General features: G+C 53.6%; 1 protein-coding gene across 1 annotated transcript in view; it reads left to right on the top strand.

Moving 5' to 3' along the window:
- The window catches only part of LOC147091220 (complement C1r-A subcomponent-like), a 76,132-nt gene that overhangs the window by 48,577 nt on the left and 10,418 nt on the right, over window positions 1–17,137 (top strand). Inside the window, exons 7-9 of the mRNA XM_085976484.1 lie at window positions 1,814–1,932; window positions 9,246–9,373; window positions 11,917–11,923. Coding sequence (XP_085832610.1) covers window positions 1,814–1,932; window positions 9,246–9,373; window positions 11,917–11,923 — 254 coding nt within the window. The remainder of the gene's footprint in view (window positions 1–1,813; window positions 1,933–9,245; window positions 9,374–11,916; window positions 11,924–17,137) is intronic.

Genomic DNA, 17,137 nt, shown 5'->3' with positions numbered 1-17,137 from the left:
GCTTGCTCCCGGCGAAGAGACTCGAGGTGTTTGGCGCCTTCCCGGATGCTTCTCCTCCACTTTGTGAGGTCTTGGGCCAGGGATTCCCAGGTGTCGGTGGGGATGTTGCACTTTTTCAAGGAGGCTTTGAGGGTGTCCTTGAAGCGTTTCCTCTGCCCACCTGGGGCTCTCTTGCCGTGTCGGAGCTCCGAGTAGAGCGCTTGTTTTGGGAGTCTCGTATCGGGCATGTGGACAATGTGACCCTTCCATTGGAGCTGATCGAGCGTGGTCTAAGCTTCGATGCTGGGGATGTTGGCCTGAGCGAGAACACTGACGTTGGTGCGCCTATAGAAACATAGAAGATAGGAGCAGGAGTAGGCCATTCGGCCCCTCGAGCCTGCTCTGCCATTTAATGAGATCATGGCTGATCATCCAAACTCAGTACCCTGTCCCTGCCTTTTCCCCATATCCCTTGATCCCTTTAGCCTTAAGAAATATATCCAACTCCTTCCTGATTATATTTAATGTATTAGCTTCTACTGCCTTGTGTGGTAGAGAATTCCACAGGTTCACCACTCTCTGGGTGAAGAAATTCCTCCTCATTTCTGTCCTAAAAGGCCTACCCCTTATCCTTAGACTGTGACCCCTGGTTCTGGACTCCCCGACCATCGGGAACATCCTTCCTGCATCTAGTCTGTCCAGTCCTGTCAGAATTTTATAAGTTTCAATGAGATCCCCTCTCATTCTTCTAAACTCCAGTGAGTATAAGCCCAATCGATCCAATCTCTCCTCATACGTCATTCCTGCCATCCCAGGTATCAGTCTGGTGAATCTTCGCTGCACTCCCTCCATGGCAAGAAAATCCTTCCTCAGATAAGGCGACCAAAAATGCACACAATACTCAAGGTGTTGTCTCACCAAGGCCCTGTACAAATGCAGCAAGACATCCTTGCTCCTGTACTCGAATCCTCTCGCTACGAAGGCCAACATACCATTTGCCTTCTTAACCGCCTGCTGCACCTGCATGCTTACCTTCAGTGACTGGTGCACAAGGACACCCAGGTCTGGTTGCACTTCCCCTTCTCCCAATCTATTGCCATTCAGATAATAATCTGCCTTCCTGTTTTTGCCACCAAAGTGGATAACCTCGCATTTATCCACATTATATTGCATCTGACATGTTTCTGCCCAATCACCCAACCTGTCCAAATCATCCTGGAGTTTCGCTGCATCCTCCTCACGGCACACACGCCCACCCAGCTTTGTGTCGTCTGCAAACTTGGAGATATTACATCTAGTTCCCTCGTCTAGATCATTAATATACATTGTGAACAGCTGGGGTCCGAGGTCTTCAAACACCCTCTTCCTCAATAAATAGTGCAGTGGTGCTTGACATGAATCTTGTCATTCATGTAGAAATGACTTATGGGATGATACTGGGCGGCCTGCTGGTGGCGCTGTCCAGGGAGAGCATAAATACTCGGGCACGGGCCCAGCTTGCTCAGGACATTTTGTAAACTGGAACTAGTGAAGGACGACTAGATCTCCATGTTGTGAAACAGTTGATTAAAGCCTTGTTTAATACTCAGGCCAAGTACCTAGTAGTTTTCTTATGTCAGTGCTAATACCGAGCCCTGGGGAACACCACTATGCCTCCTTCCGGTCTGAAAAACAACCGTTCACCACTGCTGTCTGCTTTCTGTCCCTCAGCCAACTCTGTATCAATGCTGCCACTGTCCCTTTAATCCCATGGCCTTTAATTTTTCTAACAAGTCTATTACGGGGCATTTCAACAAACGCCAAATTTGCTTCATTTTTTTTCCTGTCTAACCAGGGATAAAGTGTCCCGATCTTTCCAGACTGAAACACGGGACAATCGATCCACTGCAGGAGAATTACCGATTCCTGGACCGCGTGACTTTCACATGCGACGTTGGTTACAAGATCATGAAGGTGGGATAAGTTACAGACTTCTTAATTATAGGCCGTGGCTCAGTGGGTAGCACCCTCTCCTCCGGAGTCAGAAGGTTGTGGGTTCAGGTCTCACTCCAGGGATGTGAGCACAGAAAGCTAGGCTGACACTCCAGTGCAGTACTGAGGGAGCGCCGCACTGTCGGAGGGGCAGTACTGAGGGAGCGCCGCACTGTCGGAGGGGCAGTACTGAGGGAGTGCTGCACTGTCGGAGGGGCGGTACTGAGGGAGCGCCGCACTGTCGGAGGGGCAGTACTGAGGGAGCGCCGCACTGTCGGAGGGGCAGTACTGAGGGAGCGCTGCACTGTCGGAGGGGCAGTACTGAGGGAGCGCCGCACTGTCGGAGGGGCAGTACTGAGGGAGCGCTGCTCTGTTGGAGGGGCAGTACTGAGGGAGTGCTGCACTGTCAGAGGGGCAGTACTGAGGGAGCGCTGCACTGTCGGAGGGGCAGTACTGAGGGAGCGCTGCACTGTCGGAGGGGCAGTACTGAGGGAGCGCCGCACTGTCGGAGGGGCAGTACTGAGGGAGCGCCGCACTGTCGGAGGGGCAGTACTGAGGGAGCGCTGCACTGTCGGAGGGGCAGTACTGAGGGAGCGCCGCACTGTCGGAGGGGCAGTACTGAGGGAGCGCTGCACTGTCGGAGGGGCAGTACTGAGGGAGCGCTGCACTGTCAGAGGGGCAGTACTGAGGGAGCGCTGCACTGTCAGAGGGGCAGTACTGAGGGAGTGCTGCACTGTCGGAGGGGCAGTACTGACGGAGCGGTGCACTGTCGGAGGGGCAGTACTGAGGGAGCGCTGCACTGTCAGAGGGGCAGTACTGAGGGAGCGCTGCACTGTCGGAGGGGCAGTACTGAGGGAGCGCCGCACTGTCGGAGGGGCAGTACTGAGGGAGCTCTGCACTGTCGGAGGGGCAGTACTGAGGGAGCGCTGCACTGTCGGAGGGGCAGTACTGAGGGAGTGCTGCACTGTCGGAGGGGCAGTACTGAGGGAGCGCTGCACTGTCGGAGGGGCAGTACTGAGGGAGTGCTGCACTGTCGGAGGGGCAGTACTGAGGGAGCGCCGCACTGTCGGAGGGGCAGTACTGAGGGAGCGCTGCACTGTCAGAGGGGCAGTACTGAGGGAGCGCCGCACTGTCGGAGGGGCGGTACTGAGGGAGCGCCGCACTGTCGGAGGGGCAGTACTGAGGGTGCGCCGCACTGTCGGAGGGGCAGTACTGAGGGAGCTCTGCACTGTCGGAGGGGCAGTACTGAGGGAGCGCTGCACTGTCGGAGGGGCAGTACTGAGGGAGCGCTGCACTGTCGGAGGGGCAGTACTGAGGGAGCGCTGCTCTGTCGGAGGAGCAGTACTGAGGGAGCGCTGCACTGTCGGAGGGGCGGTACTGAGGGAGCGCCGCACTGTCGGAGGGGCAGTACTGAGGGAGCGCTGCACTGTCGGAGGGGCGGTACTGAGGGAGCGCCGCACTGTCGGAGGGGCAGTACTGAGGGAGCGCTGCACTGTCGGAGGGAGAGTACTGAGGGAGCGCTGCACTGTCGGAGGGGCAGTACTGAGGGAGCGCTGCACTGTCGGAGGGGCGGTACTGAGGGAGCGCCGCACTGTCGGAGGGGCGGTACTGAGGGAGCGCCGCACTGTCGGAGGGGCAGTACTGAGGGAGCGCTGCACTGTCGGAGGGGCGGTACTGAGGGAGCGCCGCACTGTCGGAGGGGCAGTACTGAGGGAGCGCTGCACTGTCGGAGGGGCAATACTGAGGGAGCGCAGCACTGTCGGAGGGGCAATACTGAGGGAGCGCTGCACTGTCGGAGGGGCAATACTGAGGGAGCGCTGCACTGTCGGAGGGGCAGTACTGAGGTAGCGCTGCACTGTCGGAGGTGCAGTACTGAGGGAGCGCTGCACTGTCGGAGGGGCAGTACTGAGGGAGCCCTGCACTGTCGGAGGGGGAGTACTGAGGGAGCGCTGCACTGTCGGAGGGGCAGTACTGAGGGAGCGCTGCACTGTCGGAGGGGCAGTACTGAGGGAGCGCTGCTCTGTCGGAGGAGCAGTACTGAGGGAGCGCTGCACTGTCGGTGGGGCAGTACTGAGGGACCACTGCACTGTCAGAGGGGCAGTACTGAGGGAGTGCTGTACTGTCGGAGGGGCAGTACTGAGGGAGTGTCGCACTGTCGGAGGGGCAGTACTGAGGGACCACTACACTGTCGGAGGGGCAGTACTGAGGGAGCGCCGCACTGTCGGAGGGGCAGTACTGAGGGAGCGCTGCACTGTCGGAGGGGCAGTACTGAGGGAGCGCTGCATTGTCGGAGGGGTAGTACTGAGGGAGCTCCGCACTGTCGGAGGGGCAGTACTGAGGGACCACTGCACTGTTGGAGGGGCAGTACTGAGGGAGTGCTGTACTGTCGGAGGAGCAGTACTGAGGGAGTGTCGCACTGTCGGAGGGGCAGTACTGAGGGACCACTGCACTGTCGGAGGGGCAGTACTGAGGGAGCGCTGCACTGGCGGAGGGGCAGTACTGAGGTAGCGCTGCACTGTCGGAGGTGCAGTACTGAGGGAGCGCTGCACTGTCGGAGGGGCAGTACTGAGGGAGCCCTGCACTGTCGGAGGGGGAGTACTGAGGGAGCGCTGCACTGTCGGAGGGGCAGTACTGAGGGAGCGCTGCACTGTCGGAGGGGCAGTACTGAGGGAGCGCTGCTCTGTCGGAGGAGCAGTACTGAGGGAGCGCTGCACTGTCGGTGGGGCAGTACTGAGGGACCACTGCACTGTCAGAGGGGCAGTACTGAGGGAGTGCTGTACTGTCGGAGGGGCAGTACTGAGGGAGTGTCGCACTGTCGGAGGGGCAGTACTGAGGGACCACTACACTGTCGGAGGGGCAGTACTGAGGGAGCGCCGCACTGTCGGAGGGGCAGTACTGAGGGAGCGCTGCACTGTCGGAGGGGCAGTACTGAGGGAGCGCTGCATTGTCGGAGGGGCAGTACTGAGGGAGCTCCGCACTGTCGGAGGGGCAGTACTGAGGGACCACTGCACTGTTGGAGGGGCAGTACTGAGGGAGTGCTGTACTGTCGGAGGAGCAGTACTGAGGGAGTGTCGCACTGTCGGAGGGGCAGTACTGAGGGACCACTGCACTGTCGGAGGGGCAGTACTGAGGGAGCGCTGCACTGGCGGAGGGGCAGTACTGAGGGAGCGCTGCACTGTCGGAGGGGCAATACTGAGGGAGCGCTGCACTGTCGGAGGGGCAGTACTGAGGGAGCCCTGCACTGTCGGAGGGGCAGTACTGAGGGAGCGCTGCACTGTCGGAGGGGCAGTACTGAGGGACCACTGCACTGTCGGAGGGGCAGTATTGAGGGAGCCCTGCACTGTCGGAGGGGCAGTACTGAGGGAGCGCTGCACTGTCGGAGGGGCAGTACTGAGGGAGCGCTGCACTGTCGGAGGGGCAGTACTGAGGGACCACTGCACTGTCGGAGGGGCAGTACTGAGGGAGTGCTGTACTGTCGGAGGGGCAGTACTGAGGGAGTGTCGCACTGTCGGAGGGGCAGTACTGAGGGACCACTGCACTGTCGGAGGTGCAGTGCTGAGGGAGCGCTGCACTGGCGGAGGGGCTGTACTGAGGGAGCGCTGCACTGTCGGAGGGGCAGTGCTGAGGGACCACTGCACTGTCGGAGGGGCAGTACTGAGGGAGTGCTGCTCTGTCGGAGGGGCAGTACTGAGGGAGCGCTGCACTGTCAGAGGGGCAGTTCTGAGGGACCACTGCACTGTCGGAGGGGCAGTACTGAGGGAGTGCTGCTCTGTCGGAGGGGCAGTACTGAGGGAGCGCTGCACTGTCGGAGGGGCAGTACCGAGGGAGCGCTGCACTGTCGGAGGGGCAGTGCTGAGGGACCACTGCACTGTCGGAGGGGCAGTACTGAGGGAGTGCTGCACTGTCGGAGGGGCAGTACTGAGGGAGCGCTGGTCTGTCGGAGGGGCAGTACTGAGGGACCGCTGCACTGTCGGAGGGGCAGTGCTGAGGGACCGCTGCACTGTCAGAGTGGCAGTACTGAGGGAGCGCTGCACTGTTGGAGGGGCAGTACTGAGGGAGCGCTGCTCTGTCGGAGGGGCAGTACTGAGGGAGCGCTGCACTGGCGGAGGGGCAGTACTGAGGGAGCGCTGCACTGTCGGAGGGGCAGTACTGAGGGAGCGCTGCACTGTCGGAGGGGCAGTACTGAGGGACCGCTGCACTGTCGGAGGGGCAGTACTGAGGGAGCGCTGCACTGTCAGAGTGGCAGTACTGAGGGAGCGCTGCACTGTCGGAGGGGCAGTACTGAGGGCGCGCTGCTCTGTCGGAGGGGCAGTACTGAGGGAGCACTGCACTGGCGGAGGGGCAGTACTGAGGGAGCGCTGCACTGTCGGAGGGGCAGTACTGAGGGAGTGCTGCTCTGTCGGAGGGGCAGTACTGAGTGACCACTGTACAGTCGGAGGGGCAGTACTGAGGGAGCGCTGCACTGTCGGAGGGGCAGTACTGAGGGAGCGCTGCACTGTCGGAGGGGCAGTACTGAGGGAACGCTGCACTGTCAGAGGGGCAGTACTGAGGGAGTGCTGCACTGTCGGAGGGGCAGTACTGAGGGAGTGCTGCTCTGTCGGAGGGGCAGTACTGAGGGAGTGCTGCTCTGTCGGAGGGGCAGTACTGAGGGAGCGCTGCACTGTCAGAGGGACAGTACTGAGGGAGCGCCGCACTGTCAGAGGGACAGTACTGAGGGAGCGCTGCACTGTCAGAGGGACAGTACTGAGGGAGCGCCGCACTGTCAGAGGGGCAGTACTGAGGGAGCGCCGCACTGTCGGAGGGGAAGTACTGAGGGACCACTGCACTGTCGGAGGGGCAGTACTGAGGGAGCGCTGCTCTGTCAGAGTGGCAGTACTGAGGGAGCGCTGCACTGTCAGAGGGGCAGTACTGAGGGAGCGCTGCTCTGTCGGAGTGGCAGTACTGAGGGAGCGCTGCATTGTCGAAGGGGCAGTACTGAGGGAGCGCTGCACTGTCAGAGGGGCAGTACTGAGGGAGCGCTGCTCTGTCGGAGTGGCAGTACTGAGGGAGCGCTGCATTGTCGAAGGGGCAGTACTGAGGGACCACTGCACTGTCGGAGGGGCAGTACTGAGGGAGCGCTGCACTGTCAGAGTGGCAGTACTGAGGGAGCGCTGCACTGTCGAAGGGGCAGTACTGAGGGAGCGCTGCACTGTCGGAGGGGCAGTACTGAGGGAGCGCTGTTCTGTCGGAGGGGCAGTACTGAGGGAGCGCTGCTCTGTCGGAGGGGCAGTACTGAGGGAGCGCTGCTCATTTCAGCCAATACTTATCCCTCAACCAACATCACTAAAACAGATGATCTGGTCATTATCACATTGCAGTTTGTGGGAGCTTGCTGTGTGCAAATTGGCTGCCACGTTTCCCACATTACAACAATTCAAAGAGTACTTCATTGGCTGTAAAGTGCTTTCAGACATGCAGTGGTCGTGAAAGGCGCTATATAAATGCAACTCTTTTTTTTTTCTATTTGCTCTCCCCTCCCCGCCCCTGAGGTCATCCAAAACTCGGCTGCCCATGTCTTAACCGGCACCGAGTCCCGTTCGCCCATCTCCCCTGTGCTCGCTGACCTACACTGGCTCCCGCATAAGCAGCACCTCGATTTCAAAATTCTCATCCTTGTTTTCAAATCCCTCCATGGCCTCGCCCCTCCCTATCTCTGTAATCTCCTCCAGCCCCACAACACCCCGAGATATCTGCGCTAATCTAATTCTACCCTCTTGAGCGTCACTGATTATAATCGCTCAACCATTGGTGGCCGTGCCTTCTGTTGCCTGGGCCCTAAGCTCTGTAATGCCCTGCCTAAACCTTTCCGCCGCCCTACCTCTCTCCCCTCCTTTAAGACACTCCTTAAAACCTACCTCTTTGACCAAGCTTTTGGTCACCTGCCCTAATTTATCCTTATGTGGCTCGGTGTCAAATTTGTTGTCTTAAAATACTCCTGTGCAGCGCCTTGGGACGTTTTAGTACGTTATGTGAGGAAGGATGTTCTTGCCATGGAGGGAGTGCAGCGAAGATTCACCAGGCTGATACCTGGGATGGCAGGAATGACGTACGAGGAGAGATTGTGTCGATTGGGCTTATACTCGCTGGAGTTTAGAAGAATGAGAGGGGATCTCATTGAAACTTATAAAATACTAACAGGGCTGGACAGACTAGATGCAGGAAGGATGTTCCCAATGGCAGGGAGTCCAGAACCAGGGGTCACAGTCTAAGGATAAGGGGTAAGCCATTTAGGACTGAGATGAGGAGGAATTTCTTCACCCAGAGAGTGGGGAACCTGATAGGAGTAGGAGTAGGCCATTCGGCCCCTCGAGCCTGCTCCGCCATTCAATGAGATCATGGCTGATCATCCAAATTCAGTGCCCTGTCCCTGCCTTCTCCCCATATCCCTTGATCCCTTTAGCCTTAAGAAATATATCTAACTCCTTCTTGAATATATTTAATGAATTGGCCTCAACTGCCTTGTGTGGTAGAGAATTCCACAGGTTCACCACTCTCTGGGTGAAGAAATTCCTCCTCATTTCAGTCCTAAATGGCTTACCCCTTATTCATAGATTGTGACCCCTGGTTCTGGACTCCCCGACCATCGGGAACATCCTTCCTGCATCTAGTCTGTCCAGTCCTGTTAGAATTTTATAAGTTTCAATGAGATCCCCTCTCATTCTTCTAAACTCCAGCGAGTACAAGCCCAATCGACCCAATCTCTCCTCATACGTCATTCCTGCCATCCCAGGTATCAGTCTGGTGAATCTTCGCTGCACTATCTCCATGGCAAGAACATCCTTCCTCAGATAAGGCGACCAAAACTGCACACAATACTCAAGGTGTTGTCTCACCAAGGCCCTGTATAACTGCAGCAAGACATCCTTGTTCCTGTACTCGAACCCTTGCTCCTGTACTTGATCCAGTGACGATGAAGGATCGGCGATATACTTCCAAGTCAGGATGGTGTGTGACTTGGAGAGGAAACTGGAGGCGGTGATGTTCCCATGGGCCTGCTGCCCTTGTCCTTCTAGGTGGCAGAGGTTGTGGTTTTGGGAGGTGCTGCCGAAGAAGCCTTGGCGAGTTGCTGCAGTGCAACTTGTAGATGGTACACAACTGCAGCCACGGTACGCCGGTGGTGGAGGGAGTGAATGTTTAAGGTGGTGGATGGGGTGCCAATCAATGCAAGTTGTTGTTGCCGTGCGTATCTTGTGATGTTGTTCAAAAGACGGATTTGTTTTTGGTTTTGAACTGGTCCAATTGTGTCTCCAATGCAGATCGACAAAGAATTAAACGCTTTCAAAATGGTCTGTACAGGAAACGGGCATTGGAACAAGGAGATTATCCCTACCTGTAACAGTAAGTCTTGTTTGAGACTCATGTTCTTGACTAGTTGGTTAAGGTGGTGAGCAACACATTACACCGAATGCACAGCAGAGCAATAGGCCATTCGGCACCACTGGTCTATGCCGGTGGTTGTGCCCCACATGAGCCTCCTCCTACCCTCCCTTCTATGAGTTGCTTTCGAACCACTGGTCTCCATTGAACCATTGGCTAGGTATTCTGCGGCGAGTGTCTCACCTCCTGACTCCCCCAAAGCCTTTGCACCATCTACAAGGCACAAGTCAGGAGTGTGATGGAATACTCTCCACTTGCCTGAATGAGTGCAGCTCCAACAACACTCAAGAAGCTCGACACCATCCAGGACAAAGCAGCCCGCTTGATTGGCACCCCATCCATCACCTTAACCATTCACTCCCTCCACCACCGGCGCACCGTGGCTGCAGTGTGGACCATCTACAAGATGCACTGCAGCAACTCGCCAAGGCTTCTTCGGCAGCACCTCCCAAACCCGTGACCTCTTCCACCTAGGACAAGGGCAGGAGGCACATGGGAACACCACCACCTCCAAGTCCCACCTCCAAGTCACACACCATCCTGACTTGGAAATATATCGCCGATCCTTCATCGTCGCTGGGTCAAAATCCTGGAACTCCCTCCCTAACAGCACCTTCACCACACGGACTGCAGCGGTTCAAGAAGGCGGCTCACCACCGCCTGCGCAAGGGCAATTAGGAATGGGCAATAAATGTTGGCCTAGCCAGTGTTGCCCACATCCCATAAAAAAGCGAATAAAAAAAAACTCAGATCCTAGTAATTTGGAATGCCCGGGTTGTATGGGCAGGTAAAGAAAATAACATTAAGCGGATAAAAATTATGGAAAATCATGTGAACGAGATAATGGTGCATTCATTTACATTCATCCACACCCCAAACTGCTGCATGCTTCATGGAGCCATTAATAACACCAATCACAAAGGGATATAGACAGGCTAGGTGGGTGGGCAAACATTTGGCAGATGCAGTTTAATGTGGGAAAGTGCGAGGTTATCCACTTTGGCAGGAAAAATAAAAAAGCAAATTAGTATTTAAATGGAGAGAGATTACAAAATGCTGCAGTTCCGAGGGACCTGGGGGTCCTTGTGCATGAAACACAAAAAGTTGGCATGCAGGTACAGCAAGTCATCAAAAAGGCAAATGGAATGTTGGCCTTTATTTCAAAGGGGTTGGAGTATAAAAGCAGGGAAGTCCTGCTACAACTGTACAGGGTATTGGTGAGACCACACCTGGAGTACTGTGTACAGTTTTGGTCTCCTTATTTAAGGACGGATATACTTGGATTGGATGCAGTTCAGAGACGATTCACTAGGTTAATTCCTGAGATGAGGGGGTTGACTTATGAGGAAAGGTTGAGCGGGCTGGACCGATACTCATTGGAATTCAGAAGAATGAGAGGTGATCTTATCGAAACATATAAGATTCTGAGGGGACTCATCAAGGTAGATGCAGAGAGGATGTTTCCCCTCGTGGGGAAATCTAGAACTCGGGGACACAGACTCAGAATAAAGGGTCGCCCTTTTAGAACTGAGATGAGGAGGAATTTCTTCTCTCGGAGGGTCGTAAATCTGTGGAATTCTCTGCCCCAGAGAGCCGTGGAGGCTGGGTCATGGCCCAGAAATTCGGGGCGGGGTCTTCCCGCGGGTGCAAGCCCCCGACCTACACTTACATATGGCGCTGACATTTGTAGACTGGGCCTGCGTGGATTTCCGGTCTGTGGCCCGGTTCAGCTCCCGGCGCGCTGTGCGTGCGTGATCCAGCGGCGTACTTAGTGCGATGAGCCGGCTGGGATCACGTGAGCACTGGGCAACCAATGGGAGTTTACAAAAGTCCGTTCATGAGTTAGACATAAGACCTGTCAAACTCATGGAAAGACCGGGCGCCCAAAACACTACTTAAACTTTAAATAAAAGTAAAAAAAAATTCCAATAATTAAATTAACTATTAATAAATATAAAAAACTAATTTAAACAATTATTCAAATTTATGCCAATAATTTTTTTTCAAGAAATCGGGTCCAAAAATACACTTACCTTACTGTAAATTCTTTAAAAATAAAAAACCTGTGGAAATTTTTTTTTAACTTTAATTATTAGATCACTTACCTTATAAAACTAAGTCCTTACGTCTGCTTTTTACATTCGTAAAAAGTGGAGGCCTCCACGCACGGACAAACCTGTCGAAAAAACCGAAGTTCAACGCGTCCGCGCTGCCCCAAACGTCGCAAGGGAACCGCCTCTTAACCCCTTGGTTCAGAGGAGAGGAAATGCCGGTTTTCCGCGCATGCGCTGTGCATGCTGAAATCCGGCACTTCCAACGGGCCCACGTGTGAGTACCCCGTCCGTACTCGCGCGTTGGGACCGGAATTACTGGGCCATTGAAGGTGGAGATAGACAGATTCTTACAAGATAAGGGAGTGAAGGGTTATGGGGCGCGGGCTGGGGAGTGGCTTTGAGCCGCGATCTTATTGAATGGCGGAGCAGTCTCGAGGGGCCAAGTGGCCTATTCCTGCTCCTATTTCTTATGTTCTTATGCTCTTTATCACAATAGTGGGACGGTAGCATAGGGGTTATGTCAATGGGCTAGAAATTCAATTAAATAACTTTGTAATTAATAAGTGTCAGTAATGGTGACCGTGAAACTACCGGGTTGTTGTAAAAACCCATCTGGTTCACTGATGTCCTTCAGGGAAGGAAATTTTCGGTCCTTACCTGGTCTGGCTCCTCAGTAATGTGGTTGCCACTTACCTGCCCTCTGCAATAGCCTAGTAAGCCATTTACAGAAATCACAGAAACCCCACAGTGCAGATAGAGGCCATTTCGGCCCATCGAGCCTGCACCGACACATATCCCACCCGATCCCCGTAACCCCCCTAACACTGAGGGTCAATTTATCATAGCCAATCAACCTAACCCGCACATCTTTGGACTGTGGGAGGAAACCGGAGCACCCGGAGGAAACCCACGCAAACACAGGGAGAATGTGCAAACTCCACACAGACAGTCGCCTGAGGCCGGATTCGAACCCGGGTCCCTGGTGCTGTGAGGCAACAGTGCTAACCACTATGCCACCATGTCTTCAGTTTGTAACAAACCGCTACGATAAAGTCACTGTGGGACTACCTACACCACACGGACTGCAGGGGTTCAAGAAGGCGGCTCACCACCACCTTCTCAAGGGCAACTAGGGATGGGCAATAAATGCTGGCCTCGCCAGCGATACCCACGTCCCATGAACAAATTATTAAAAAAAGGACCGGGGCAAGAAATGGATGGAAATTGAGCATTTCTGATCACTCAATTTCACAATTGGTTACACCTGAATATTTGGCGTAACCGATTAGAAAATCTATCCTTGGCTCTTAGTGCTTCAACCTGACACTTCAGGAAAGATTTCATGGCCTTGGAGAGGGTGCAGAAAAGATTTACCAGAATAGTACCAGGGGATGAGGGACTATAGTTATATGGAGAGTCTGGAGAAGCTGGGATTGTTCTCCTTAGAGCAGAGAAGGTTAAGGGGAGATTGACTAGAATGGTACCAGGGATGAGGGACTTCAGTGATGTGGGGAGACTGGAGAAGCTGGGGTTGTTCTCCTTAGAGCAGAGAAGGTTAAGGGGAGATTGACCAGAATGGTACCAGGGATGAGGGACTTCAGTGATGTGGAGAGACTGGAGAAGCTGGGATTGTTCTCCTTAGAGCATAGAAGGTTAAGGGGAGATTGACCAGAATGGTACCGGGGATGAGGGACTTCAGTTATGTGGAGAGACTGGAGAAGCTGGGGTTGTTCTCCTTAGAGCAGAGAAGGTTAAGGGGAGATTGACCAGAATGGTACCGGGGATGAGGGACTTCAGTGATGTGGAGAGTCTGGAGAAGCTGGGATTGTTCTCCTTAGAGCAGAGAAGGTTAAGGGGAGATTGACCAGAATGGTACCAGGGATGAGGGACTTCAGTGATGTGGAGAGACTGGAGAAGCTGGGATTGTTCTCCTTAGAGCAGAGAAGGTTAAGGGGAGATTGACCAGAATGGTACCAGGGATGAGGGACTTCAGTTATGTGGAGAGACTGGAGAAGCTGGGATTGTTCTCCTTAGAGCATAGAAGGTTAAGGGGAGATTGACCAGAATGGTACCGGGGATGAGGGACTTCAGTTACGTGGAGAGACTGGAGAAGCTGGGATTGTTCTCCTTAGAGCAGAGAAGGTTAAGGGGAGATTGACCAGAATGGTACCAGGGATGAGGGACTTCAGTTATGTGGAGAGACTGGAGAAGCTGGGATTGTTCTCCTTAGAGCAGAGAAGGTTAAGGGGAGATTGACCAGAATGGTACCAGGGGATGAGGGACTTCTGTGATGTGGATAGACTGGAGAAGCTGGGATTGTTCTCCTTAGAGCATAGAAGGTTAAGGGGAGATTGACCAGAATGGTACCGGGGATGAGGGACTTCAGTTATGTGGAGAGACTGGAGAAGCTGGGATTGTTCTCCTTAGAGCAGAGAAGGTTAAGGGGAGATTGACCAGAATGGTACCAGGGATGAGGGACTTCAGTTATGTGGAGAGACTGGAGAAGCTGGGATTGTTCTCCTTAGAGCAGAGAAGGTTAAGGGGAGATTGACCAGAATGGTACCAGGGGATGAGGGACTTCAGTGATGTGGAGAGACTGGAAAAGCTGGGATTGTTCTCCTTAGAGCAGAGAAGGTTAAGGGGAGATTGACCAGAATGGTACCAGGGATGAGGGACTTCAGTTATGTGGAGAGACTGGAGAAGCTGGGATTGTTCTCCTTAGAGCAGAGAAGGTTAAGGGGAGATTGACCAGAATGGTACCAGGGATGAGGGACTTCAGTGATGTGGAGAGACTGGAGAAGCTGGGGTTGTTCTCCTTAGAGCAGAGAAGGTTAAGGGGAGATTGACCAGAATGGTACCAGGGATGAGAGACTTCAGTTATGTGGAGAGACTGGAGAAGCTGGGGTTGTTCTCCTTAGAGCAGAGAAGGTTAAGGGGAGATTGACCAGAATGGTACCAGGGATGAGGGACTTCAGTTATGTGGAGAGACTGGAGAAGCTGGGATTGTTCTCCTTAGAGCAGAGAAGGTTAAGGGGAGATTGACCAGAATGGTACCAGGGATGAGGGGCTTCAGTTCTGTGGAGAGACTGGAGAAGCTGGGATTTTTCTCCTTATAGCAGAGAAGGTTAAGGGGAGATTGACCAGAATGGTACCAGGGATGAGGGACTTCAGTTATGTGGAGAGACTGGAGAAGCTGGGGTTGTTCTCCTTAGAGCAGAGAAGGTTAAGGGGAGGTTGACCAGAATGGTACCGGGGATGAGGGACTTCAGTTATGTGGAGAGACTGGAGAAGCTGGGATTGTTCTCCTTAGAGCAGAGAAGGTTAAGGGGAGATTGACCAGAATGGTACCGGGGATGAGGGACTTCAGTTATGTGGAGAGACTGGAGAAGCTGGGATTGTTCTCCTTAGAGCAGAGAAGGTTAAGGGGAGATTGACCAGAATGGTACCAGGGATGAGGGACTTCAGTGATGTGGAGAGACTGGAGAAGCTGGGATTGTTCTCCTTAGAGCAGAGAAGGTTAAGGGGGAGATTGACCAGAATGGTACCAGGGGATGAGGGACTTCAGTTACGTGGAGAGACTGGAGAAGCTGGGATTGTTCTCCTTAGAGCAGAGAAGGTTAAGCGGAGATTGACTAGAATGGTACCAGGGGATGAGGGACTTCAGTTATGTGGAGAGACTGGAGAAGCTGGGATTGTTCTCCTTAGAGCAGAGAAGGTTAAGGGGAGATTGACCAGAATGGTACCAGGGATGAGGGGCTTCAGTTACGTGGAGTGACTGGAGAAGCTGGGGTTGTTCTCCTTAGAGCAGAGAAGGTTAAGGGGAGATTGATCAGAATGGTACCAGGGATGAGGGACTTCAGTGATGTGGAGAGACTGGAGAAGCTGGGGTTGTTCTCCTTAGAGCAGAGAAGGTTAAGGGGAGATTGACCAGAATGGTACCAGGGATGAGAGACTTCAGTTATGTGGAGAGACTGGAGAAGCTGGGGTTGTTCTCCTTAGAGCAGAGAAGGTTAAGGGGAGATTGACCAGAATGGTACCAGGGATGAGGGACTTCAGTTACGTGGAGAGACTGGAGAAGCTGGGATTGTTCTCCTTAGAGCAGAGAAGGTTAAGGGGAGATTGACCAGAATGGTACCAGGGATGAGGGGCTTCAGTTCTGTGGAGAGACTGGAGAAGCTGGGGTTGTTCTCCTTAGAGCAGAGAAGGTTAAGGGGAGATTGGCCAGAATGGTACCAGGGATGAGGGACTTCAGTTATGTGGAGAGACTGGAGAAGCTGGGGTTGTTCTCCTTAGAGCAGAGAAGGTTAAGGGGAGATTGACCAGAATGGGACCAGGGGATGAGGGACTTCAGTGATGTGGAGAGACTGGAGATGCTGGGGTTGTCCTCCTTAGAGCAGAGAAGGTTAAGGGGAGATTGACCAGAATGGTACCAGGGATGAGGGACTTCAGTTACGTGGTGAGACTGGAGAAGCTGGGGTTGTTCTCCTTCGAGCAGAGAATGTTAAAAGGAGATTTGATAGAGGTGTTCAGAATCATGAAAGGGTTTTGAAAGAGTAGAGAGAGAGAAACTGTTTCCAATGGCAGAACGGTCGGTAACCGAAGGACACAGATTGAAGAGCATTGGCAGAAGAACCAGAGCACGAGATGAGGAAACATTTTTCTAAGCAGCGAGTTGCTATGATGGGGAACACACTCTCTGAAATGGCGGTGCAAGCTGATTCAGTGGTAACTTTCAAAAGATTTGGATCAATATTTGAAGGGCAAAAATTAGCAGGCTGTGGGGAAAGAGCGGGGGAAGTGGGATTAATTGGATTGCTCTGCCAAAGATCCGGCACCGGCACGATGGGCCGAATGGCCTCCTTCTGTGCTGTATCATTCTATTATTCAACAGCATCTCATCCTATCAGCAGGAAGGCAGATTATTATCTGAACGGCAATGGATTGGGAGAAGGGGAAGTGCAACGAGACCTGGGTGTCCTTGTGCACCAGTCGCTGAAGGTAAGCACGCAGGTGCAGCAGGCGGTTAAGAAGGCAAATGGTATGTTGGCCTTCGTAGCGAGAGGGTTTGAGTACAGGAACAAGGATGTCTTGCTGCAGTTGTACAGGGCCTTGGTGAGACCACACCTTGAGTATTGTGTGCAGTTTTGGTCACCTTATCTGAGGAAGGATGTTCTTGCCATGGATGGAGTGCAGCGAAGATTCACCAGACTGATACCTGGGATGGCAGGAATGATGTATGAAGAGAGATTGGGTCGATTAGGCTTATATTCGCTAGAGTTTAGAAGAATGAGAGAGGATCTCATTGAAACTTATAAAATTCTGTCAGGGCTGGACAGACTAGATGCTGGAAGGATGTTCCCGATGGTCGGGGAGTCCAGAACCAGGGGTCACAGTCTAAGGATAAGGGGTAGGCCATTTAGGACTGAGATGAGGAGGAATTTCTTCACCCAGAGAGTGGTGAACCTGTGGAATTCTCTACCACAGAAGGCAGTGGAGGCCAATTCATTAAATATATTCAAGAAGGAGTTGGATATATTTCTTAAGGGCTAAAGGGATCAAGGGATATGGGGAGAAGGCAGGGACAGGGTACTGAATTTGGAATGATCAGCCATGATCTCATTGAATGGCGGAGCAGGCTCGAAGGCCGAATGGCCGACTCCTGCTCCTATCTTCTATGTTTCTATGTTTCGATGATCCTTCTATTCCTTTCTCCCTTA

This window comes from Somniosus microcephalus, unplaced genomic scaffold (assembly GCF_052327205.1).
Source record: "Somniosus microcephalus isolate GS21.2 unplaced genomic scaffold, FLI_Smic_1.0 unresolved_chr3, whole genome shotgun sequence".
NCBI classification, from domain to species: Eukaryota; Metazoa; Chordata; class Chondrichthyes; order Squaliformes; family Somniosidae; genus Somniosus; species Somniosus microcephalus.
Note: the sequence above shows the minus strand (reverse complement) of the source record. Positions and strands in the feature narration are given on the sequence as shown.